The sequence below is a fragment of the Plectropomus leopardus genome, chromosome 17 (assembly GCF_026936395.1).
Source record: "Plectropomus leopardus strain MGB_pleo_1.0 chromosome 17, ASM2693639v1, whole genome shotgun sequence".
NCBI lineage: Eukaryota > Metazoa > Chordata > Actinopteri > Perciformes > Serranidae > Plectropomus > Plectropomus leopardus.
The window spans coordinates 17,529,049-17,556,202 of record NC_142192.1 but is presented as its reverse complement, the minus strand read 5'-3'; the positions used below and the strand labels follow the sequence as shown (position 1 = coordinate 17,556,202).

Genomic DNA, 27,154 nt, shown 5'->3' with positions numbered 1-27,154 from the left:
ACACAGACACACACACACACACAGGAAGGCATACTCATCTGCTGCAGCCCTGTGTACTCAGCTCTGGACTACTGGCAATGGGGAAGGACCCAGAAGACATATTATGCGGGTTCACCCCTTTTTAAAAAATCCTGCATATGCATGCTAATTTTGGTGGAAAGGTGTATAAGATAAACTAAGTCCTAATTCCAAAAAGCTGCCTGTGTAGTATAGATTTAATTTAAATTTGATTTAATTTCAAGATTTTCTTGTTGCTGCTGGCCATCTTTTTTTTTTTACAGAGCAATTGTACCTGTTTCCCTTCAGCTCCGAGACCAGGAGGTCCTGGTGGTCCTGGAAGGCCTGGTTCACCTTGCTCGCCTCGCTCGCCTTTTGATCCTTCAGGCATTTTAATGCTGGCAGGTCCACTACCAACCTCAGCTGGCTGGCACAGTCCGCACTCGCCCTGAGGAAAGGCAGAGAGTCAGGAGGGTTAGTTTGTTTGAAAATCAAGATAAAGGATGTAAAAGCAATACATATGTTAATACTTACCCTCTCTCCTTTAAGGCCAGGAAGACCAAGACCAGGCAGGCCTTGTTCTCCCTGTCAAAAGATAAAAAAGAATATTAAAGTTGCATGGCTTTATTGTGAAAACAGAAATAACATCACTGCAAACAATAACACCAGAACTTTCTTAGTCTGGAAACAATGAAGCTAAAATGAAAGCTTTTTTGAGTTCTCTTACCTTTAAGCCTCTCTGTCCATCCTTGCCACCGGGTCCCCTTGGTCCTGGCTTTCCCTGTCACACGGACACATTTCATTTAACACCATCACTGACTCAGGATGTGAAGTGAGGCGTTCTGTTTCAAATAACTGAATCTGAACTTACCGGCTTACCATCAGCTCCTTTGCTGCCTGCGCTACCCTGCAGACAGGTTTAAAAAGAAAATCACTGCAGCATCTGAATTTCACAAATTGATAAAAATGGATGGGTCTTTTAAATTGGTAATTCACATTTTATAGTAAGGTGCACCCTACAGGCAGCCATGTCAAATGATTTTGGTTTTTCACTACCTGAGCTTTCCACTAATAGGTTCCCTGCTGAGTAAAAACCCTATGGCGAACAGTTTTGGGCCCTAAAATTAGCACACTGCTGTGATGATCTTCCTCGTAAAGTCTATTAGGAGCCCCATTCTGCAATCTACTGAGTGAGTTCATCTTATGTAAGCCTAGTGTGCTGTCGAGGTCACCGACTCTCAGCGCTGTTTCTTTTTATGTTACTTACCTTCTCTCCTCTAAGACCAGGTGATCCCGCATTTCCTGGCTCCCCCTGTGGAGCAGGAAAAAGTGAACAATACATCATTTTAATGAAGGTGCTTATCACTGTTCACACATGCGAGCAAACACACTGACGTGAGCAAAATCATAAAAATAACTACCCAATCAGTTTACTTCTAACATGGGTGTTACACTATATATCATTGTTTCTTTTCAGATATACCAAAGTCCTCCAACAATAATAACATAAAACTTTTTGTTATGGTTTTCACCTTGATTGTGTTTAATGAGTCCTGCTTTTCATTTAGCACTAGATTCACAATCATCCCTACTTGAACAGACTTACTTGCTCTCCTTTCTGTCCGATTCCGGGATCCCCCTTCTTGCCCTTCTGTTGCAGGATTTGGGGCTGGCCACCTGGGACGAGGTTAGGGGTCAAATCTCCAAGAGTGGGGCACACAGAGCACGGCTCACCCTAAAGCACATTGACAGATCAGAGCTGGGTCAGAGATCATCTCCAAATAATTATCCATGTAAGGATTCTATTAAATAACACCAAATTAAAGGCATTTGAAACTTTCTGGTGCTCCAAAACAGGTGCAACTAATCCGCCACAAAAAAAAATGTCACACGAGCCATACAATGTGAAGTTCACTAACTAGAGAACTCTATCTAGCTTACAGCTGAACAAAGTAGTCTAAACAAGAAATCGTTTGACCTCAAGCCTCATAAAAACTGACCTTTTCTCCTTTGACACCACCTGTTCCTTGTTCCCCCTGCCAAAACACACAAAAACACAGACATCCAAGAAGGCAAATAAGTCTCAACTCGCTCTGTTGAATGTGTCTGTTTCGTGTCTTGACATGGCACCTGAAGCATACAGTGATACAATAGGGCAGATTTGTGAGTATGGAGTAGGTTGGTATTAATGCACATATGCATATATAATTTGCTAAATTCCTTACCATCATTTGCACCGGAACCATGTCCGTTATTGTTGTCTGTGCTTTGTACGTTGTGTTATTTCTTGTATGTATTGTGATTTTACTCTTAAAATCCACATTTGTGGACAATAATAATACTTCATACCATGGAGGTTATATTAGAACTAGATACCGGCCCCTAAGACTGTGCTTATTTAGTCCAATAACAATTGCTCACCCAGGACTTACGCGCACAAAGTGCCTAGCTTTCATCTTTACTTCCAGAGTATACAACCCACTAAATATGCACAGCAGTATTTCTCTCGCTGGCCACGCCCACAAGGTCCTGCTCAGGCCATAACATAGACTTTACATTTGCTTTTGCTATTTTGTTTTGTTTTTTTTTTTTGCTTGAGTAAAGTTTTATAAATAGCCTAAACCTCCATGAATCAAAATTCATAACAGAAAGAGTCATAATTGACCTTGTTTGCAGGTCAAGGTGTCCTGTAAACAGTTTTACAGAATTCTCTTTTATAATGGTGGTCTGTGAGGAAAATTATTTTTGGGCAGGAGGGGATTTTTTTGGCTGCAAGCTGCCACCAGCTTTCCCTGGGGACTAGCTTCATGCGCTATTGAGCACATTTCATTGGAGTCAACGGGGCCCCGCCTTTTACACTGTATCCAAAACTCTTTATACATCCATATAGACATAATAAGGTGGCCATTTGTAGGGCGCGCGTGTGTGTGTGTGTGTGTGTTTGCACTATGGTCTCTTCCATGGAGTTCAGCTAGTTTGCTCGCATCTGCTTTAGGAAAAAGCCCTCTGCACTGCTGATGTTAGCATATATGAATGTGAAGGACTGCAGATGAGTGTGTGTAGGTCACGCTCCCACAGAATATGAATGAACCATAAGCTATAAACGAACAACTCTATACCGTACCTTCTGTCCTGCCTTCCCATCTGCACCCAGAAGCCCCTGGTACATTTAGGAAAAGAAAAGAGAAGAGAGGAGCAGCGATGAGTCAGAAGTGTTAGTTCAACTTTGATAGAGTAAGGTCATATCTTACTCTCTCTCACTGGTGCTCAACTCCTTCTCCCTCTGCCCTAACCAGGTATGACAGATGGATGCTGGCATTATTGGAAATCGTTGCACAGAGAATCTCATAAGGCTTTAGATTTATATATTTTTTTTACCCCCACAAATCATTCCCTGTTTCACCTGCTGGGGTAAGTAGGAAGATGTAGAAAGAACAGAAAGAGAAACACAATGCATAATATGCTGCGTCCACAGAGGAAAAGGGTGCGCTAGGTATTAACGAAATGACCTTTGCCTTGGAAAATAAACTTTTGATGGCATATCATGCCTGCTCTCCTTGAGCTGCTGTGAGAATTACAAGGGCAAATACAACCCTGAGGTATAAATATACGCCATACCTTCCCTCAGAATGATAAGAAAAATAAAATATATACACTATCAAACAAGTGCTCAAGGTTCAATCGTCAGCTACAGCTCCAGACTGTGTCTACGACTTCCTAATAAAACATGTAGCAGGATTGTAAAAATGTTAAACTGAACACTCGGGGCAGGATCAGAATACATTACGGTCTGACATTACATTTAAACTGTTGTACTTACAGGAGGTCCTCTCTCTCCTATCCCTGGTAATCCAGGCTCTCCTTTAGGGCCGGGCTTCCCCTGCAGAGCAACTGTGTTGCCCAAATCTGAAGGCAGCACGGGGCAGACTTCGCATGGGTCACCCTGAAGATTAAACATGAGTCAAACACATGATACCCGGATGAGAGAGTCCACAGGCGTTCAGATACAATGTTGATGTGTACCTTCTCTCCTTTAGGTCCCGCTGGTCCTCTTGGTCCCTGTGAAAACAGCAGAAATCCAGTCAAACACTGATGTATCAGTTCAGTTTGAAAACTGTATATTGTAAGCTGATGCATACACATTGCTGAATATCAATCAGTGTTGCAAAAAGTGTCTTACTGGATCTCCTGGCGATCCATCTTTTCCTGGAGGTCCTGCATCTCCCTGTTAACACAAATCACTGCATTTGTCTTGAGAATATTGTTACCCCCAAAACCATCTTTGTTTTTAACTTGTCCAGTGGTCATTTTGGGTTTTGCAGGCCAAAGGATGGTAGGAATTTCTGAACCCACAGAACAACCATGCAATTTTTCACAGTGAAAACATAAAGTTATTATGTTAATATGCTTGCCCAGATTAGTGATTAACCAACATTCCTATCAGACCTGTCATGTTTTAAATATATTCATCTATCTTACAAAATGATATGCAACATGCCAAATGGTGGACCTACCGTGGCTCCCTTCGCACCACCCGGTTCACCAGGAGGGCCCTAACAGAGGAAAAGTAAGCACATAAATCTTTTCAAATGTCTTTCCTAAGATGTTTTTAGATTTCTGTCAAGGGCAACGACTGTTGCACCAAAAGAAGGAATTCTGCCAAGCCCTGCATTGCATTTCCGAGAAGAGCATTTCATAAAAGTACTTTGAGACCATTTTTAAGACGAGTGTCGGGACACTAAGATAATAAGTTACACCACCAAATAAGTGTACACTTCTTTATTTCTTAAGGGTTTTTAACCCTAAGAGACCCATGGGTGACTTGGCTGATATTAATGTCATTCAGAGGTTGTAGTGGGCTGAGTTTTAAAGATAGAGTTTAACACTTGTATCATAAGAAAATACAAGACTGAAAAAATGCATTGGTATCAGCAATGTCTAGCTTAACGGGAAAGAGCTAAATAATGCTCCAGAGTGAGGCTAAATTTTGTTGAGAGAAAAACTGGCAAGCCCATTTTCCCAGAGGTCCTTTGACCTCTGACCTCATGATATCTGAATGAAAATGGGTTCTGTGGGTACCTACAAGTCTCCTCTTTACACACATGCCTACTCTATGCTATTTCCATGCAGTCTGGGTAAAAGCCATGCAGTTTTTGTCTTATACAGTCCAACTAAGTAATTTTGGCCCATTTCTATTTGAATATTTCTGCATACTGGGGTCCCTCAGCAGTCTTGATATTGATATTGGTATGACTAGAATGGTGAGTGTCTTTAATGAGGATTTAATGAGCCATTATGATGTTATTATCTCCATAGCAGTCCTTTCATTGTAGTGCTAACATTTTTAACATACACTACAGTACAAAATAGCTGACTGTGATCTCTAGGAGTTTCACAGCCTCATAAGACTTTACATTTATAAACCAGAGACCTCAGGTATTTGGAAGATGTATGGCTTTCAAAGATATACTGACCATAAGGTGACCTCTGAGTGCACAACATCAAATTACTAAGATGCAATTCTTACAGAAATCTCCAAATGTCAAAAGTTTTTTATGCGAAATCACAGCACAGATTTTTCTATCTAGGTGCCTTAATGTGGTGTTTTAGTGGGATTTTTTCTACCATTTTTATCAATTCTCAAGTGGCAAAAAGTGCTTAAGTTTTACACCAAATCTTTGTAACAAATGGTCTCAAGGCAAAAATTACCATGAACACTTATGTGGCATACTTGAGCATGCAAATAGCCATCATGTACTTCCATCATAATGTTTTAAGCCCCTGAACACTATAACCTTTAAAAGTTCGAATAGGCGTTTAATCAAAACAATGTTTATTTATGACTAGAAACATTTGACACACAGTATGCATTTCAATTAATCTTAAGGTTCCCAGCTTTCAGAAGATGTTCACTTCCATGTGGCATATACTGCTGAGCTGCAAACTCATCATAAAGATCTCCTGTCTCCTCTAAAAAATTTTATTAAAAAAAACACACTTACTGGTTGACCTGGCTTTCCAATTCCTGCAGGTCCTGGAAGTCCAGGCTTCCCTGGCTCCCCTGCTAACCCCTCAGGACCCACCAAACCTGGGGTACCCTGGGAAAACAAGTTCAACACAGCCCTATTAAATCCAAACTGAACTGAATGTATGCGACAGATAGGTTGATGTTAGAAACTACCAGACTTAATGCAGACAGACCTTCTGTCCCTTGGGGCCAACTACGCAGATGGACCCTGCTCGACCCTGTGAAACGGTGACAGACAGAGAGTGAAGTGACAGCAGCAGTGCAGACAGTGACATCATCAGCGTTAACCCATTATAATCAAGCAAGCTCCACAGAAATCCATCTCTAAAACATCTTTGTGAATTGTTAAACACTTGTTGATTCCCGTCATTTGTTTGACGTTTTACAATTGGAAAAAGAAAGAGGGAGAAATGCAGAGTCTGTAAGATGTATTATCTTCAGCGATGCATATGCAATATTTTCTAGCTGCCTGATTCAAGTCACATCAACAAGCACATTCATATTCACAATGTCAGATGGGTGGAAGGCTTAAGAAAATCTATCCTCCACCAAATCCATCTGTCCACGACAAGCACTTAGCCCGGTGAACAGCTAAATGTGAGTGCCGTCTGATGCCGGAAACCGGGGGGGGGGGATATCTCAGAGCACACACACGTTGTAATTTGTTCCTCAAAACTTTTCATGCGTCTACAGGATCATTGCGCTGAACAGGGAAGATTAAAAGGTTTAAGTCTTCCTGAATAGGCGCCTGCCTGTGTGAGAGACGAACAGCACAGTCAATGAGGCAGCATTGATTGTGCGAGCTTTGTTGCTCTAGCCTAATCTAACAGGCATTAACAGGCCGACTTAACGCCATGGGAGAGAGGAGAGGGAGAGCACATATCAATGGGAGTCTTAGCTTAAAGAGTAATACCGTATAAGTTTACTGAATATCCGCTCTTAGCCTAGTAAAAGTGGCTGTGCAATTGGATGTGTGTGTTCGTGAGCGCATGCTCATTTTAAAATCTGTGGTACTGAAAATGTACATACAAAGAAAAATGTCATGCCTGAAAAACACTTTTGTTGATTCCTATTCTTTCTTCGAACCACTGATTACATGGCTTTCTTCAAAACTAGATTCTAATTGGTCAATTATGGCAATTTAAGGTCTGTTTTTTTGAATAGCAGAGTGCTTCTATGAATAACAACTCTTGCTATGGACACAGTTCTGATCCATAGGCCGATTATGACACAATGTGCCCCTATGCCTGACTGTGTAAAAATAACTCATGTGAATGAGTAAGCGAGGCTTAAAAACAAATTTCATTTATAATTACATGTCTATGTCTGTCTTTTTTTCTATTTTTCTTATCCCTAACTTATTTCCCTTCCCTGTACTGTGAGCATTGCCAACCCGGAAAAAATTCCTTGTTCCTTATTTGTTGAACTTGGCCAATAAACGTGATTCTGATTCTGATTCTGATTCTGATATTTTGCACTGTATTTGTAATCACGACTCACGAATATTCTCAATTTCTGAAGTATCCTCAGAGAACAGTATGTGGAAAACATTCTTATGGTATGAATGTTTTGTGAACCTTATCAATAAGATGCATTATTAGCTGAAATAATCCAATCAGAACAGTATGTCCCTATATAATTTGTATTTCTCCCATTCATTTTCCGGTGACCCTCATGTTTTTGTTAAAATCCTGAGTAAAAGCTATAAATCTTATAGCTAATATTAAGCTATAAATCAACATAACATCTCATTATTACTTTAAACACAGTTTAGACACAAATTATTTACTTTAACAATAAAATTTACCAACTAAAACATGCCTTGCACTTCCTCCTTCCCTCAAGGTCAGACATGCATGGCAAAAAAGGGGTGTGTCTCTACAGCAGTCCACTTTAGATAATGTCAGACACTTTGACTGTTTTACAGACATCTCATCAAATTAATTTGTACATTTGGGTGGAGTCAGATGACAGCGGGTGTGCTCCATGTCAGTGCGCCAGTGCACCGTTCCACACGTAACAGCAAGGGCCAGGAAAGTTGTTCTGATGGGAGTGAAATCTGCCAGCCAGCGGCAGCAACAATGTCGGTCGACAGGACAAAAGCCATAGTAGCTTTCCAAGTTGAAAAAAAATGTCTGCAAGGACAGTAATGTTCACAATATGCTTTTAACTAAGCCTAACAGACATTCAGCAGTTTCCTGTTTTATCAGTCCCTCAAGACTTGTGTTGGACACGTGGTCGTGGTGACGTATACACAGCCCTCACCGCTCAAATTTAGCCATGGATCTGGCCGATATGCCAGCTACAATACCCATCAAATGGTGTGCAGACTCCTCCCACTCTGCACATACGTCGGCGTTAAAATGGAGCGTACCCAGTAATCAAGAAGTACCCAGTAATCAATCAAGGTCAAGACATCCCAGAAAAGTAATGTCCATTAGAATGGACAAGGATCTGGGTGGGCTAAGTAAATATTTAGGCTTTTCCTTCAGTTTTTCTGATCATAAACTCTGGTGGAAGCAATGAAATAATTTTCAAATCAAGAAAAGTTATTTTTAGAACAATATTTTGTGTCACGTTGTTCATTTAAAATAGCCATGTAAAGAGTGATTCAAGACCCTTTCGCTTCCCGCTGGGTTCCTGCATCACCCTATCGGGGTTAAGTTTTGCAATAATGACCCATTCAGTGTGCATTTTCCTACCTGAAAGAGAATAAAACACACATACATAAAACAAAACACTTACATCCTTCCCTGGAGTTCCTGTGAGACCCTGTGCACCGATCTCTCCCTTCTGACCCTTTTCTCCCTACACAGGGCCAGAGAGAAAACAAAGCAAGAAACATATGGAAACGTAAGACAGAAACAGGTAAAAGGACAATTTAAAATAATAAAGGGTTAGAAATTAATCAGATGAACATTTAAAAGGTCAGATCTCATTATTCATTGCCGAATGTTTCTTAAACCTTTCACCTTATACCCCGCTGCTTCGCCCCAGTTGGCAGGAATCGCCTGTGGAGAGGAGGAATGGAGACAAGACCGAGATCAATGACCTGGCTCTAAAGAGAGATCACACACACACCACTGGAGCATAGCAAACAACACAGTGACCAGTCGGCAATCCGTATGGACAACCAGCAGGACCCATATGCTCCATTCACATGCAATATGAGAAAACTGGCATGCAAGTACATATGCACATACACAAATCAGATGCATCAAATGCATACTTAGTCAAACACGTGGGTAAACACAGTCACCTGCATATATTAGTCCATGCACACACACTGGTAAATACACATACACACTCATTCTGGTTCCATAATGATTATCAGGACTGGATGCTATGATAATGAGGTTTTTGAACAAGGATCAAACTAAATAGCTGAAGGGTTGGCGAGGTTAGGAGGTGGTGGGAAGCTGCGCTGTAACCTGTAGCAGAAGATTGGCACTCACCGGCTCGCCTTTGTCTCCCTTCTGGCCCTTGGGTCCCTCTGTGCACTGAGGTTAGAGATACTTGGTTGGCATGTATAATCACAGAACACTTTTTTGGCCAATTTTCAGGTTCGTACTGTGCTGCATGCCAAATAACGAGACAATGCTTTTCTGCAAAAACTAGGGGCATGGCGTGAGAGTGAGACGCAATGGAAAAGTTACTTACTGGACCTGAATGGGAGCCAGAACAGCCATCACCCTGAGATGGAGAGAGAGAGAGGCAGAAAAGAAGAATGATTGCTTGTGGGTGAGGAGTAGAATCAGTGAGCGACTGAAGAATGCATATCAGCTCGATGCTGGATTGGTCCCCAGCCAGCATCATATTAGACTACGGCAGAATCAAAGTGTTTGTGTGTATGAGTGTGTATTAAGATAGGTGTTCAGCGCAAGGCATGTCTGGGCATATGTGATGACATAACACATTCCACTGATATTAGACTGACTACACACACAGATTTGTGAGTCTGTGTATTTTGTCTTCATACTTACCCTGTCACCTTTTTCCCCTTTCAAGCCAGCAACTCCTCCAAGATTCACTGCCTGCAACACACACACACATAATTAAACACCGCACTAGAATACTTTTAACATGCTCTAATGGAAAGAAGTGTAAGTAAAGATCAGTGATCCTTACATTTTCTTCCCTATTCAGGAGTAAACAACCACCACACTACAGACAGACAGACAGACAGACAGACAGACAGACAGAGAGAGAGAGAGAATTATCAACAGCTGTATTTAGTATCCACTTAACAAGCTGTGAGTCAGAGTAAAAGGAAGTTTGTGAAGGAAGTAAACCTGGTTGTAGTTTATGTAGTCGCCAGTTGGTGGCACTGTTACACAAAACTAAACTGTGCTGAGCCCCTGTGCTGCTACAGTAAGCAGCTAAAAAGGATGGGAGGTGGGCAAGTGGGCACACACACATACAGACACTCATACACACAAGCACACTCACACATACACACACACACAGCTCCCATGGGAGACGGAGATCAATAGGAATGTCTGATTCCCACAGCACAGGAGTGAGGAGACCAGCTGCTCCTCACAGGAGGACACACACACACTTGCACACACACACATACCAAATAAGGATAACCATTATAAATAACTGAAGCATTTTTAGCGGAAGCAAGTAATTAAAGCCGAATCCCCCACCCGGTGTTTCTGGGAGTCATGCTTTCACACACCAGGAAGTTTGCATATATTGAAGCAGTGACTGCGAGCTTGCTGAGACGACGAAAGAAGGCGGTAACAAGCACAAAGACAATATGTAACTCTCCCTCTTCTCCTCTCCCCTCCACCCTCCCTCCTACAAGCTACAAATCTATCAATGGCTGGCTCGGCCAGATGCAGTGACGAGTCACTCTTTCCGAGCTCTTGTCTGGCCGTAGGCTTAGTCAAATCCTCATATAGTTCCACTTAAAACCTCAGCAGCCTTGCCTTTGTTTACTCTCTACATTCAGCTTTGAAATGGAAAATTTAGATCACTGTAAAACTGCAGCAAACTTTCTCTGTGGCATTGTGAAATGACACTGAAATATCCCTGCAATTTAGCCAATTTTTTTGTCTTTACTAATCTTGTTTAATTAAGAGATTGGACCGCGAATCGCTGAAAATCATTAACACCATGCTCACTGAATATAAGGTAGATATGTCCATAGGTGTGTTTTTTATATTTATACAGTGATGCAGTGGTTTACCAAAAACCTCAGTTTCTCTTGTTTGTTATCTTACAAGCAAATGACCGTCCACACTGTATGCCTCCCTCTCTCTATTTTCTCCTCCTTGCCCCTTTTCAGTCAGGCTTCTCTCTCCCTCCCCTCGCTGTTGATGCCTAATTCCAGATGTTTTGGATGTGGATCTTTGTCCTCCAGGAGATTCAACCTCTCCTCTTGTGTGGCTGTTTCCTTTCCCTGACTATCCCATTGTGCTTTAACTCATGGCAATAATAAATGGGTTGTCTTTATGTATATTGATGTTGGCAGTACAATTCATAGACTCTAGATAATGAAACATCCAAATAAAAATCCCAATTTAACTGCTAAATGTTTCATTATGCTCACCAGCTAACGCTCTACAGTGCTCTGTAGAGTTTTGGGAAACTTCATCAGTGTTAACTTTATGTGCATTTGTCACCACAAGCAACACTTTTATGTAATTAATATAAGTGACAACCTGGTACAACATTTCGATTTGGCACAGATTTGTTAGCAGTTAGTAGTGTCATATTTAAAGGGACAGTTCACCCCAAAATCAAAAATTCATATTTTCCCTCTTACCTGTATTGCTGTTTATCAGTCTAGATTGTTTTGGTGTGAGCTGCAGAACTTTGGAGATATTGACATATGGGTCGTAAATATGTCTACCCTCTCTCGAAAATAATGACACTAGATGGCACTCGGCTTGTGGGACTTAAAGCGCAAAGAAGAATGTTTGAAAAACTTAAAAATAATGTCTCTTACCAGAAGTCATGCAACGGCTACTTAAGATAATCCACGGAAGGAAGCATGTATCTAGTCATGGACAAGAGTCTTCTGCTCATGGCAGCGCAAGATATAAAAATGATTGCTGTCCTCTTTGATGAATATGTAACGTTAGTAAGTTCAGGTGCTAGGTGAGCTAGCAGTAGATGCACACATTATTTGGCACGGAAAAATACGGTTGGTGGGTGTATTTCAGTTTAAATAAAATAGTAAGGGAAAGTGTGCATCTACTGCTAGCTCTCCTGGCACCACTGAGCTAGCTTAAGTTAATGCTCAGCTGAGGAGGACACCATTAATGTATACATCTAAAACTGTCCTGAACACAAGCCTATTGTTCTTCAGTACATGCATGCTTCTATCTGCATGGTGATACGTTTGGTGGGTGTAGTTCAGTAAAAAGAAAGTAGTTGTGACATGAAACTGCTCGCAACAGGGCCTGTGGATTATTTTGAGTAGCTGGGTCATGACTTCTGGAAAGAGACATAGCTGCTGAGTTTTTAAAATGTATTTCTTTTGCGCTTTGAACTCTATAAGCTGAGTGCAATCTAGTTTCATTATATTGAAGAAAAGACAGTAATCTCTAAGGCCGATATCTCCAACACTCAGCAACTCACACCAAAACAACTATGACTGGTATATAGCACTAAAGATAAGAGGAAAAATATAAATTTTTGACTGTCAAGTAAACTGTCCCTTTAAGAATTAAACACCCAAATAAATAGACTTGGTTTTTGACATCCAAAATCCCAGTACGCAGGCTCTCATTATACATTATGCATGCCAACATCTATGCTCATTTATTAGATTAAACATCTCAAAAGACAGGCTGCATTTTTGGCACCAACATTCTGTCAGTGAGCCTTGTTTTTTTGGTATTAAACATCCCAATGGGCTCATTTTTTGGCAATGCCTTTCTAGCTGCCAAGACTTGACAGAACAAGGGCACACTAATAAAAATCTAATACCAGTATAAACATACAGTAGAACTTGCATTTGCTCTAATTTTCAAAATATGTAAAAGAGATTATATTTAAGGATCATGTGCTCACTCGTGCACTTTATAAAATTTTAACTACTCTGGTGCATGATCTCATGGCAAAGACAAGAAGTAGATGCTGGGATTTTATTTCTGGTATAGCCCTTTGTGTTAATAGATTCTTGCTGAGCCTTTTGACTCAAACAACCAAGAAGCCAGTGTTATAGTAGGAACAAACTATGGAGGAATAGCTGAAGCAGCATGACATGAACACTGTGATGGAAATTGGTTTCTGACTAAGCTTTAGGATTGTGCAGCAAAAGACAAATTTATCCCATATTCAGACCATTTATTATCATAATCACATTAATACATTCGCCTGCATGGCATATTTTTTTGTATTGTGTTGCAGCGCATAATATCATGTTATATTATCACAGGATTCCTAAGGGAGCTATGCCTATTTTTACCCTGAAAAAACAGCCACCTGTGTAACTTGACCAAAGCAAATTCACAGAACTGGAGTAAAAGTCACTTTTGTTTCTTGCAAGTGTTTGCCCCCCAGTGGCAGGGCAAGCTGTGCTTCAACCCAGGTAGTAACCTACATTGAGGAAGTCAGGGGGGGCGGCCAGCTGCATTAGTAAGCACACACAGGAGCAACATAATGAAGCGTCTAGAGTTTTGTATTCTATTTGTGAACAGAACATGCCCATTGTAGGTGAATGACAAAATTAATAGGCAGCAGCAACTCCCGACTGAGACTCTCCGCATAATGAGGTGTAAATCAGTCCTTGGTCAGTCAGCAAGCTGGGTGTGCATGAGGGAGTGGGAAATAGAATATTTTTCTAACCCCCGGTGCAACACACACAACATAAGTGTACACACATACAGCCGCTATACTTTCTTCATTTTTGGATTTACACAAAATGGAGGTGTATTTTTTATTCTCTTAATATCACACTGGACTTTTAGAGTCTAAAATTCAACTGAACATGCATGTGTTTGGACTGTGGCTTGAGGCTTGCTTTGACATAACCATCTTGGTCTGAGCCTTTGTGCCGTCCCACAAGTCTCATTAGCAATTCAATACTGTAAAATCAAGTGTGGGTGTGTTTGTGTGTGTGTGAGAGGCTTACTTTCTCTGCCAGATCCTTTGATGCAAAAATCTCCTGTTGGTAGAGGGAAAGAAAAGAGAAAAAAAAATAAAAGAAAGAAATCATCAGGCTTTTTTCATTTCACATCACATGACCTCAATATTACTACTGTCGCTGGCTTCATGTTGGTCCAAAATTGGTTTCTGTCTATGTTTAGACGATAATGTTGACAGTTTGATGGCCAAATCTGACTAAAATCATATCCAGACATGCTGAATCAATTGCTTTGAGGGGCACTGTAGTCTGGTATCCTCAATTTTGGCAGTAGTTGTAGTCTACTTCTTATTTCAGTCCCAATTCTCACCCAGTTATTATTTTATTCCATTAAATGGCTGCTATCAGTGATTATAAGCATCAAAGATAGCGACTATAGGTTAAAAAGGCTATTATTAGGCCATGACATTGTCATTTGCATGTATCATTAGGTGGCAACTTCTCATGAGCCGAATAATTGTGACAGGAGCAAAAAAGAAAGTCTGGTGTGGGAGCATAAATGGTGGGATGGAGATATTGTGGTTGGGTCAAAATCCCAGGACTTTCACCGAGGAGAAAGGGATTTGTGTCCCGTGTTAAATTAAAAGTAAATGTTGACCCACTTTAACCAGAGATAGTTATATGTATATTATATATTATGTGTTATATGATATGTTCAACCAAACCTAACCATGTAGTTTTTGTAAGACTGTTTCTGACAAAACTGCTACCATACCACATTTCATATGCAAACAACCATTTAATGGGCTGACAATGGCCTTTGAACCAAATAGCAGGTGTGGCAGGACCCTTCTAACCCTTATCTGTGAGGCTAAAAATCACTAATAATGGGCAAGTAATGTGCTAATAATGGCCTTATCTGCTGGTGTGGCATGCAACTTCTAACTCATTTTTATGAAGTTAAAAAAACACATAACTGCCATTTTATGGGCTGATAACATCCAAATTGGTGCAATTATTCCTCAAATGTATCAAGAAATGAATGCACAGTTTCGAAAATTCTTCTCAAACCTTGAAGCATAGTTTGTATTCCCAGTCACTGGCAGTTCTGCTACAGTTCACAGTAACTGAATCCTTTGAAGATGTTCCTGGGAATGGCAGCTATTACATTTGACAGTCTCCACAATATCAACATGATATGACATCTGTTGTTTTCCTGTAGCATGTGCAGTGCATCCCTTTAAACCTTGTTTCCATTACAATTCATTGCATCAGATACACAACAAAGAAAAGAGGAATGAGGGCCATCTTGGTTCCACACACAGGTCATTAACAGTTATTCTTTATTCTGAGTGTAAAAAGAGATGAAAGCGGGTGAGCAGGGAGACAAAGAGAAGTACTGTACCCCATTAGCCCATAGGCAAATAAAGAGATGGACCCTGCTGTGCACAGAGTTACAAATCAGACACAAAAAAAAGTCAACGACAAGAAACACAGAAGAAGGATTGGGAAGCTGAACGGAAACAATTTGTTCAAGATGGCAAGTTAGAATGAGAAAAATAAGGAGGAGTTTCAGCAAAGGGGGGACCAGAGAAGACATTTTACAGCTGGTTTTAAACTTCAACATAGAAAGTCAAGTAGAAACACACCGAGACCTGAGCAAAAAAGACATAAAGAAGCCTTTGGGTCCTCCAGGGACCAGATGACCTTTAAGCTGGTTGAAAGCAAGAAAAAAAGAAAGGGGGGGTTACACTGCTGGATGATGAAAAAAAGTGTGGGTGAGATTTGTCATACCTCAGGAAAGCAGTCACTGCTGTGACCCAAACACAGACACAAGTAATGGTACACACACACATCCCAAAGATATCACATATGCAGGCTTTAGTTTTAGGAAATGTGTATAAGGTAATAATATCTTGACTTGGAACAAGCTTTAATAAATATGTGTCATATTCTGATAGTGTGGAATAAAAGGGTTTTCCAGCCTTAAAAGCAGTACTTTGACAATTTGGGAAATACGCTTAGCTGATATACAGTATTTTATTTAGCTAACTTGACCCCAAGGCTAGCTGTTTGCCTGTATCCAGTCTTTATGCTGGGCTAAGGCAAGTGACTGCTAGTTGTGGCTTTATACTTACTGTAGGCTACAGACATCACAATGGTATTGATCTTCAAATTTAACTTTTTTACAAGAGAGCAAACATTTCAGAAGTATTTCCTAAGCTATTGTGTTTAAAGAGGTCTTAGCATTGCACTACTATAAAATTGTTGGATTTACTATGAACACTTCAAACAGTCAAAATCAGTGTAGAAGAAGCAAATATATTTTTTATTCCACACATTTGTCTTCAATGTCAAAACCTGCCACCTACATTACTCACAATGAAACTTGACCATTAACAATTTGGTTGGAGATTCTGGTGTGTTGTGCTAGTAGCAGCTAATGTAGCATCAAACCCCTAACCACACAAAGAGGTTAATCTGTTAAGTTCTGTTAAGTAACATAACAGCAATAGCTATGTGATGTTAACGGATACCCCTGTCAGTGTGTGTGTGTGTGTGTGTAAATACTTATGTCCAAATCAAGTACTTTTTCAAGTCATTTTCATAGTTGTAGTCTTCAGACCCAATTGACGCTGACTCAAGTAATTGTCAAACTGCAGTTTGACAGACTTTACGCAGCTCTTTTTGAAGCCACAAAAGGGTTTATACATTTTATTTTGCCGCATATGCTATAGTAATCCCCCAAAACAGATTTTCATGTTTAAAATCGTATTCCAACATGTTGACCCCAGGTTACCCTGCGCTCACTTGCAATAGTTTACAGTACTGTTTCCACACACAAAACACGTGACATTCCACATATGCTGAGTTCAATACACTCAGTGAGGCTTAGTTTAATGGCAGCAGTGCTATGGCTCAGCAACATCTGGCCTGCATACTGGAATCTTGGATTTCATTGCTCATTTACTGTGCACAAAGCTTAAAAATAGAAACTTCTCAAGCTAGTCTGTGCATGTATGTGCCCAATGTGAAATAGGGCAAAAGAGAAAGGAGACCGCATAGATTAAAAAATGTGAAATGAGGACAGAAATGTGTCTGGGCTGCATTCATAGCAGTTACACATCTGTAGTGCAGTAAGGAGGAAGGTTGTTGGAACAATAAAAGGCATGGAATATTGTACTATATAAAGCTAAACATATCTCTTATATGAAAACAGTCTATAACAACTGATAGCCGAGGAGGAGAGAAAGAATTACAGGTGAGAGAGAGAAAGAAACAAAGAGAGAGATAGCATGCCTGAGTTATTCTAACTGTGTCTGGCTGAACCCATCCATGGGATTGATTACTGTGTCCTGAAGTCTGCCAGAGCTCTAAGTTAACACCAGCTCTCCACAAGACAAACACCAGGCCCTAATGAATAGATAATTGGATATAGATCCCATTAATATGAATGATGAAACAAGCGGCTGTGGAAACAAAAATAAATTGCCTTTACGTTATACTGGACGAACTTCATGTATCACGCAGCATTGAAGCAGCCATAAAAAACACCATGGAAATTCATGGAAAAACTGCTCCCATGTGTTGCGTAAGGCTCCATTTGTCACACATTCGATGTTGCCCGCAGACACTTTGAAAGATTGCTACGAGCAGATTTAACTGAACTGAAGTCACATAAAACTCAGTGCTTAAGTGTGCAGCAGAGTAGAAAACATGTTTTTCAATGCAGAGCTTCAAGGGAGAACATCTAAGCCATTTGGTGAAAGTCCTACAGGCCAGTGTTTGCCTGCCAGCAGGAGCATCTAACTCAAACTGTCTCAAGAACAAAGCTATTTCAGGCCAAATCCTTGTTTGGGTCTGTGTGTGTTATGTCTGTGCCTGATGGGAGCCATGTGTTGTGATAATTTAAGATGGAAGTGACAGTGTTTGTGGAAGATTCAAAACCCCTTTTCCCGGACCTTGTTGCTGGATTTAAGTGCTTGTCATTGATTTTACAATAATTAAAGCATAAGAAGTGAATTTCCAGTGTCTGGCACTAGCCACCATCCATACTGTGGCTCGGAGGTCAGCCACCAGTGTGTAAATGTTGCCTGTGTTGTAATCGGCTTTGAGAGGTTGCTATGACTAGAAAAGCGCTACATAAATGCAGCCCATCAACCGTTTATATGGTGCAAGTGTGTGTTTACTTTTAGTATTTTCTGTGTGACCATCATAAAAATGTCTTTCTTTGTGTACATTTGTTTATTTACCTGGTTAAAAGTGTTATCCAAGAGGTCATTCTCAGCAGCACGGCGGCTCTTGGGAACATCTGGTGGACACTGCAAACATACAATAGACATAATTTAAGACAGGGTAAAAGAACACTGCAGCAATGCAAGCACAGAAGTTAAATATGTCCTGATTTAGTCTTTTCTCTTACTATAGTTGTCCTGTTTTCTAATATTTATAATGCTGCAAGAAAAAATCTTTCAGGGGTAAGTCTCCTCTTGTAGGAATAATAAAAACAATCAGTCAAGTCAAAGGGAGTCAGGTCATGACTTGATCTAAAATAAGAGTCTATAGCCATGCTAGTAGCTGTGCAAGGCTAAACTTAAGGTGCATTTAGGTTAAAAACTGTATGAGAAAATGTTCACAGTAACGGTGCCAGTGCAGAAGTTTAGCAGGCGTTCATCATCTTAGTTTGGCATATCAGCAGCAACATTTGCTAATTAGCAATAAACACAAAATACAAGTGAGGCAGATGAAACCATTTTATTTTAAATAATTTAGAAAATAATAAAAAAAAACAACATACATATGTATGTAATTCAGAATTGTGGCATCTAATTCATGGTTTGTTTAACAGAACAAGACAGTCAAGAACACAGTGAAATTGTGCATTTGGGTCATTGACTTTTTAACAAGGAGACCACAGGTAGTAAAGGTAGGTGAGCACACCACTTGCCCCCCTCATATTTAACATCGGAACACCCCAGGGCTGCGTTTTGAGCCCCCTGCTGTACTCCCTGAACACTCACAACTGTGTAGAAACTTTTCAATCCAACATCATCAAGTTTGCTGATGACATAGCTGTGGTGAGCCTGACTACAGAAGACCTGAGCCACTGGGGTCAGAAAAAATCTACTTCTAAACATTAGCAAAACAAAAGAGCTAATACTTGTGATTTGGAACATGCAGGGAAGGAACTACACTTCCCTTAGTACCAACGGGTTCTGGGTGGAGAGGGTAAACAGCTTCCAGTACCTTGGTGTCCTCAACACTGAGGGCTTGACATAGACACTACATACTGAAACTCCAGGTGTCCTCTAAAATACTGAGAAATTTCTACTCCTGCACCATGGAGATCATCCTAACAAACAATGTCACTCCCTTGAAGAGAAACAGCACAGAACAGTACTGCAAAGCCCTGCAAAGAGTGTTTTGTTGGCTGAACATACTATAGGCACTGCTCTACCATGCCTAAATGATGTTTACACCAGGCAGTGCAAAAATAAGGCCAGGAGAATCGCTAAAAATCCCAAACAGCTAAATAACAGCCATTTCTCGCTGCTGAGGTCGGGAAGCAGGTTCCGGATACATCAAGCCAGCACTGAGATACTCAGTAAGAGCTTCAAGCCACTAGGATCCCACATGAGGTCACTGCCACTTTCAGACCACAATGTCAGAGCAATTGACAACAAGCAGTTCCATCTCTTTCCTTTGTGTTTCAAGAAGATGCAGCCTTCAAGGGTGTGTGAGCATGCAGGCTGGTGTCTACATATGCGCATACATGCTCCTCCACTTCTCATTTTCAAACGTAGCTTGCAGGGAGCCCTGAAGCACACATGCCTTGAGCAAAGGAGAAGAGGTTTCCTTTTTCAAACCCTCTAATCAACAATTCTACAGCATTCAGTCCTTCCTCAAGAGGACTCTACAGTTTCAAAGTTCTGTGGCAACTTCTCACCCTATTTGTATCCTTCTCAAATATTCATTTGGTAATGAAAAAGACATCATCTCATGCACACACAAGCATAGACACCCTGGAGAATTCTGACAAAAAGTTGGCTGAGCACAAAAATACCTTCCGCTTAAAAATAAACCCCAAGAACTAGCTGTTTGCAATTCTTCCCATACCTGAACAATCACTTGCTCTGTTTTCGTCTGTCTAACAGAAACATGCTGTTTTATTTAGGTCCAGTGAATCTCTTTTTTATTTCTCTGAAGCCTGCAAACAGTAACTGCGTAAAAATACACATCAAGAGAAGAGAAAGAAAGAGAAATGAGAAAGAAAAGGAAATAGGGTGAAAAATTGTATATCTGAGGCTGCAAGAGAGAGCAAGTGATACTTTCAATTAGGTTTTTAGTCACACTTTCGGAGTACAAACAATATTGGTAAACCACAGTTGATGTGACATAATTGTGCACAATAGATTTACTCCAAGCCCAGTCAATTTGTATACACACTGCCCTATGTTACATGAAGCCTCTGAAGAATTCTGTGTAAACTAACATAAGACAGGCTTTTTTCATTTTTGTGGTAGCCTAAATCAAGATGCTGAAAGATTGTTATACAGCCAGCAGTGTTGTTGTTTTTTTCTTCTTTCTGAACATCTGAAATAAGTAGGAAGTAAATAATTGAGCATAATGCATTAAAAAGATAAAGTGTTGCTGATTAACAGTTATAAGCCTCCAGAGCAAATGTGGAGACTGTTTATGGTTAATTCTGATAGTGCAAACTCAGCTTTTCTTGCAGCTGTTGCACAGTAACCTTCCAGCAAATAACTAGATTAGGTCTGGATTATGTTTCACTGAGAAAAGAAGCTTCCTGGAAAGAAATTTCCTGCGGCTGGCGCCTGTTGACTGGGGCTAAGATTTCTGTGAGTCTGAAACCTCTAAAGACAGTCTTAAAGCTACAGCAAAGCTGTTTCCCCTGATGACGTTGCTCCACACTAATGTCCCACTCTAGCCCCATATGAAGACTGGGCTTAGACCAAAAATTTTGGGTTGCAAGGGGCTCAACTGGTTAAAATGGGTCCCCTTTCAGCTTGCATAAGGGGTTCAAGCCCCTTGCTATCAAGCAGTTAGCTTAGCACAAACTGTATCACACACATCTTCAACTCTGCAGCACAGCAGATCTAAATAATCAGAACACTTTCAAGATTAGTATCACCAATTTAGCATCAGACCAATTATTCTGTTCTTGTGTTATGGTGTTAGGTAATGTCAAGAAAAGTGTTTTTGCAGAATATGATGTCACAATGAAGTTGACCTATGACCTTTTGGATATAAAATGTCCTCACTTCATCATTTTATTCTATCAGACATTTATGAGAAACGTTTTGTTGACCACCAAAATCTAATCAATTTATTCTTCTCCAAAAAGACATTTGTGCTAAATTTGAAGAAATTCCTTCATGGTTTCCTTGAGATATTGGTTCAAGAGAATAAAACAGGCACAGAATGAACATGACCTTTGATCACCAAAATCTAATCAGTTTATCCTTGAGTCGAAGTGAATGTCTCTGGCAAGTTTGAAGAAATTTCCCAAAGGCATTCTTGAGATACTGCATTCAGAAGAATGGCATTGATGTACAGATGGACATACAGATGGACAAACTGAAAACATAATGCCTTCAGCCACAGCTGTCTTCAGCGCGTTGGCATGAAAACTAGAAACAATAGTATTCATCTCCATATCTAAATCTATACCAGAAAGCAAGTAATATTTCCCAAAAAGGTGAAGTTATCCTTTGAATTCTAAATTAGGGCTGCACAATATATCGCTTTTTTGTATGGTCATTACGATGTTACTTTGACTGATAAACACGCCGCAAAAGACTGCAGTATTCTTAGTATGATAACAAGCAACTTGTTGTATTTTAGCAAGTTAATGAAAGCAGCATAAAACCGAGTATGATTTAATGTCTATTCATTTATCACAAGTAATATTGTTACAACGAAATTCAACAACACAAAACATAATTTCCTCACACTGTGTAGCACTGGTATGGATTTCCTATTATTTGTATTAAATAGGGAGAAGCAGGAGAGAACCCACTGTAGAGCATTTATGAATAGTCCTTGCCCCACACAAGTTTAATGTTGATGTTCATCATTGTGTATCAGAAAGTAAAGGTTGCCTGTCTCACCCGTGCCCCAGGTATCTCACAGCACGCCTCCTGCATGGCGAGGGACGGATCACAATACAGCATCACCTGCTGAATGTCCATCTGGGAGAGAGAGATAGAGAGAGAGATATACTTAATAACAAGACCATTTAAGTCCTCTTTTGTTTAATGTAAATTAAGTTTAAATAGGGAGGTAAACAAGGCTGTGAGCCAATTAATTTCTCATTTATATAAAGTATTAGGAAAGCACTTTGTCAGTGGGTTTACACGTGTGTGTATGCATGTGTGTGTGTATGCATGTGTGCACAGGTAAGAACACTCCTCCCTGTGCTAACAAAATACTCTGCCTGCTTCTAACTAGGCCGCTAATTGATCGTCAAACTAAGTGCCTGGATTACTGGATCTATTCAGCTTTAATAGTCCCGTCTCACTACAGGCTCATTCTCCCAGGTTGGCCGCTCGCTTTTTTCAATCAGGGCTGAATGAGATTGCCTCAAAGACAACAGTACCTCAGGGGCATAGCCTACGCTCTAAAACAAACACACATAGAAATGTTAAAATGTATGTATGAATGAGGAGCTTAAATAATGTCCAAACATAAACCAATTTAAAAAGCGGCATAAATGAATCATTTTCACAAGGTACAGGAATGAAGAGGGTGTTTGACGACTTCAAAGTGATTGCAGTTTATTTATTTGTATTGTTTGTCTCTTCCTTGTTGACTATTGTATAGGTTATATTAATAAGGAAGCTGAATAATAAACCATCAGTGCATTATGGAGAAGGGGTGGGATTAAATACATTTGCACTACTTCCCAGTCATTTTTGGATATGTCCAAATCACTAAATGTTAAGCTTTTTATTTATATATATATATATATATATATATATATATATATATATATATATATATATATATATACTTTATATACTTCTTTTTCCCTGTTATATTATGTTTACATGTTCAAAATGAAAATATTCATTAATTCATTCAAAAATACACATACATGCATGGAGAAAATGACTGAGTTCAGCAGAAAGGCCTCTGTGGGAGGTTGGTTCACCAGAAATATTTCACTGTCTATCCTGCTGGAAATAGGGATGTGTGGAAAAAGCCTGGTTTGTTATCAAAATTGTATATGCCGAGAGCATACTGAGTTACATTATGCAACAAAGCATTACCATGCCATTCTCTATGGTACTTGTCCCAATAAGGGAATTTGGTTCATTCAAAAACTTCCAAAACCGAGAAGAACTGTTTGTTCCTCATACAAAGAGGGACTAAAGGTCACCACACTTTCAAACAGCAAGTTTAGATGACATTTACATTGCAGAGTTTAAACTTGATCAAAAGCCGTTCCATTGCCAAGATAGGGTAGTCACACACTGCATATTTAATCAAGAGCTCACACAAATTCCCCCTCTCATTTCAGTATTTGCTCTCTCCATAGATTAATACCTGCACGGGCCCGGCGTCTGAAGCCCGAATGCCCAGCAGAGTGTGTCCGTCAGTGGGCAGAACTCCACGTGGCTCCAGGGGTTTGGTTTCAATGGAGTTGCAATCCATGTAAAGGGAGGCGGCTCCTTGTTGCACGCTGAGGGCCACCTTGTGCCAGCTCAAGTCCATCAAGGCCTCCACCCCCTCTCCGTTGAAAACGCAGCTCACCAGATCAGCTTCAGGGTCTGCCCCCCTGGCACGCACGGACAGGGTGCCATCGGGGCCATTTAGGTCTACAGAGAGCTGGGTTTTGAGACAAGTGCTAATTAGACACCAAACAGTGGGCCTCATACAGCAACATTCTCTTAAATGGCTCTTATATTTTTTCGTAGGACAAAATATAAGAGAAGTCAACTCCAGATACACCAAACATTTTTAACTATCAAAATTTACTCTTACCCAGGTGTGCTCAATGATGAAACGTAAGTCACGCATTAGCATAGGTAACGCCCCCTAGACAGGTAGATGGGTATTGTGCCATGTGCAAACACTCTGGCACATGGCTAAGACTGGAGATATGAAACCCCAAAAGGCTTAAGAAATAGAAGACCTTCTGCAGCAATGAAACTGACCTATGCCTACTGTTTAATAAAATACAAGGTAAATGTGTTTCAGCAAAATGTATTAAGGATTGTGAGTAAAAGTATGCATGCAAAAAGGTTTAAATAAATTTAATTCAACAAAATGATTACACAACGCAGCAAGATTAGAAAACGCAGCAAATTCTCATACATATTGTATATGACACGTTGGAACCATAAAATATTTTTTGGAAAATGATTAAACAATTGTAAAAATAGTTGCCAATTACGCAAGTAATTGTAGTATGTAAAAAAACTTTACGCAAAAAAACTTTATTTGTAAAGCAGTTATCTAATAATAGTGGTTGAGTTAAAAGTACAATATTTCCGTCTGAAGTGTAGAAGAGTGGAAGAAAGTTGCAGGAGATTCAAATACTTAAGTATCATAAAAAATATCATAAAAATGACAGTACTTGAGTAAATGTACTTAGTTATATTCCAGCACTGGTCAGCAGAGGGATGCACAGTAACTGAAATAACAATAATTGGGATCAGTGCAAGTATAATAGTATTTCTTTAGCGCTGAAATTTAATAATCCAATACTCTAAAGCATTATCTAAATTTGATTAAATGATAATAATGCAATTTTTTAAAATGATCCACAAATACAAAACTTATTTTTCCTGGCACTGGGCAACAATTAGTGGCTTGTGAAAACCAAAGAAAACATTGGTGAATCCCCAAAATAAATAGGTATTAATAAAACAAGAACAAATTATGCATACGAGCAAAAATAAAATTTAGTTTTTCATGTATCTTTTTTGCATGAGGCCCAATGTGTTCATTATGCCAATGCATTAGAGAAATGAACTGTATCTCTAGTTGTCTGACTGCAAAGAGTGATGTGTACATGCTGCTACCACCTAACAAAGCTGTAGAACACAGTAGCGGAGATGAAGTAAAAGGGAAGACATATAAATAACACACACAAGCGGTACAGCCAATCAATCACTCCTAATGAGGCAACTTGGCCTTCATCCATCATACACATTGAGTATTTAAATCTGGCCTCAGACTCTTAGTGATTATGGGGACTCTTAGAGACTCCAGTGCTTCATCATGGAACACACATGAATAACAATGAAGGTGAATGAAAGAGGGGAGCGGAAGATGATGAAGGGAAGAGTGACGGAGAGACAGGGTGGGTGTGAGGGAGGGGAATCAGATGAAGAATAAAGAGAGGATAAAAGATGCGGAATGAAAGGAGGGAGAGAATTGAAAAGGTGTCACGGGAGAGAAGAAATCGAAGGGTGAAAGTGGATGACTATGCAAAAGAGGGATGAGAGACAGGAGGAATGAGTAGACAAAAGGCGTGATGAATAAAAGGTAAGCGATAGAGGAAGAGAGGGCAGGAATAGTGATAGGAGCAATGAGAGGTGGATTGGGGAGAAAAATGCAGGAATTCGTAAAGCCGGTAATAAGGAAACAGAGTGAGCTGCACCTGTGGGTATCCCTGCTCATCAGATATCTGGAAGAGGTAGACGGTGTCTCTCAGAGCTGCCTTCTTTAACGCCAGGGTGAAGATCAGGGTGAACTCCTCAGGTAGGCCGAGAGGAAACACCTGACTGGAACACAGAAGTTCAGAACGGTCAGGGACATGTCATTCCTACATACAGTAAAACTAAGTAGAAGAAAAGTTAACAAGGGACTCCTCATGATGTCATCTGGGTTATCTTGTTTTGGGCTTGGACACTGCAAACATCAAGCGTTTGACCCATCCACTGCCACTACCGCCTGCCCTATGAACATCTACCCAATCCTTACATTACATTGTTACCAGCAGTGTTTCAACCTTATGCCATTCTGACGCATTTCGTGCACACACAACAGCTTCCATCCAGCCGCCATCTCAAATGACACCACCCTTTCTGTCCAGTCGCGTTCTCACCTGAAGACGTCCAGCAGCTTTTCATGCACAAAAATAAGGTGCCTTTTGGCGTTGCACTCTCACGCCAGGCAGTGACAAAGCAATGCTATATTACCAGTTTGGAATGAGAACAGGCTGGTAAAGATAAACACTGCTGGGCATGTTTCCTGCATGTGCAGGTGCAGGTAAGGCTATACATTTAGGAGCATGACTGTATATGTGTCAGTGTTTAGGTATATATTGTGTGTACTTGTGCATTTGTTATTTGAAACATGTACATGTGCAAGCGGTGGAAACTAAATTTCACTATGGGGAAATAAAGACAATCTATCTAACTTGACAAAAAAACAGTTGGTAGCCAGGGAGCTGACAAATTATGGAAACTTTTGGCTTCACATTTTTTCCTTTGATGTCCTCGTGAGCATGATGACAAAGTAAATACGATCTGTGTTTTCTGTATGAGCATCTTTATATTCTACACATTGTTTTCTCTCCCTGTTTCTTTCCTCTTTGCCTTTCTCCTCCACATTCTGTGACTGCAGCCAGCAGTAACGCAAAGCTGTGTGTAACCCCCTAGCATTAATTTTCCCGGCAGATACAGTCCAGCAAGCCTCATCCCTCAGTTTTGGTCAAGGGCATCTAAGCACACATTGGAATATTCACTGCATGGATGTGTGTAGATGTATTGAGAGATGAAGGCTTCACAAACAAGCCCAGCGAAATGCATGCTCACTGAGATGGTGAACACTTTGAAATATTCTCTCTTGCTCTATTTCTCTGTCTCTCTCTTTGCACGCACGCACACACACACAGAATTGTTGATGCTGGCAGCTGGTTTCCCACTCTTAGAAGTGGGGTGACAGTGATTTATGACTAAGGGATGATCCAAGGGAAAACAGCCAACTACAGGACGTCAAAACAAAGAGAGGATGAGTGGGAGAAAAGGTGAGGAAGAAAAACATTCACCCAGAGACCTGGAGAAAAGGGAGAGAGAGAGAGAGAGACAGGCAGAAAGGGGGAAAATATG

At 40.3% G+C, this 27,154-nt stretch overlaps 1 protein-coding gene across 5 annotated transcripts in view; it reads right to left on the bottom strand.

Moving 5' to 3' along the window:
* Window positions 1-27,154, bottom strand: part of col16a1 (collagen, type XVI, alpha 1) — a 176,917-nt gene that overhangs the window by 72,659 nt on the left and 77,104 nt on the right. For 4 of the 5 annotated variants that reach the window (XM_088090134.1, XM_088090133.1, XM_088090137.1 and 1 more), the window contains 25 exons: window positions 25,702-25,825; window positions 23,640-23,921; window positions 22,202-22,282; window positions 18,323-18,391; window positions 14,118-14,150; window positions 10,154-10,189; window positions 10,009-10,059; window positions 9,686-9,718; window positions 9,481-9,525; window positions 8,998-9,036; window positions 8,771-8,833; window positions 6,199-6,243; window positions 6,000-6,095; window positions 4,512-4,550; window positions 4,178-4,222; window positions 4,021-4,056; window positions 3,818-3,940; window positions 3,122-3,157; window positions 1,998-2,033; window positions 1,604-1,732; window positions 1,265-1,309; window positions 869-904; window positions 725-778; window positions 532-582; window positions 293-445 (listed from right to left, as the gene is read on the bottom strand). In XM_088090134.1, coding sequence (XP_087946260.1) covers window positions 293-445; window positions 532-582; window positions 725-778; window positions 869-904; window positions 1,265-1,309; window positions 1,604-1,732; window positions 1,998-2,033; window positions 3,122-3,157; window positions 3,818-3,940; window positions 4,021-4,056; window positions 4,178-4,222; window positions 4,512-4,550; window positions 6,000-6,095; window positions 6,199-6,243; window positions 8,771-8,833; window positions 8,998-9,036; window positions 9,481-9,525; window positions 9,686-9,718; window positions 10,009-10,059; window positions 10,154-10,189; window positions 14,118-14,150; window positions 18,323-18,391; window positions 22,202-22,282; window positions 23,640-23,921; window positions 25,702-25,825 — 1,780 coding nt within the window. The remainder of the gene's footprint in view (window positions 1-292; window positions 446-531; window positions 583-724; window positions 779-868; window positions 905-1,264; window positions 1,310-1,603; window positions 1,733-1,997; window positions 2,034-3,121; window positions 3,158-3,817; window positions 3,941-4,020; window positions 4,057-4,177; window positions 4,223-4,511; window positions 4,551-5,999; window positions 6,096-6,198; window positions 6,244-8,770; window positions 8,834-8,997; window positions 9,037-9,480; window positions 9,526-9,685; window positions 9,719-10,008; window positions 10,060-10,153; window positions 10,190-14,117; window positions 14,151-18,322; window positions 18,392-22,201; window positions 22,283-23,639; window positions 23,922-25,701; window positions 25,826-27,154) is intronic. The other variant, XM_088090136.1, reaches the window with a different exon arrangement.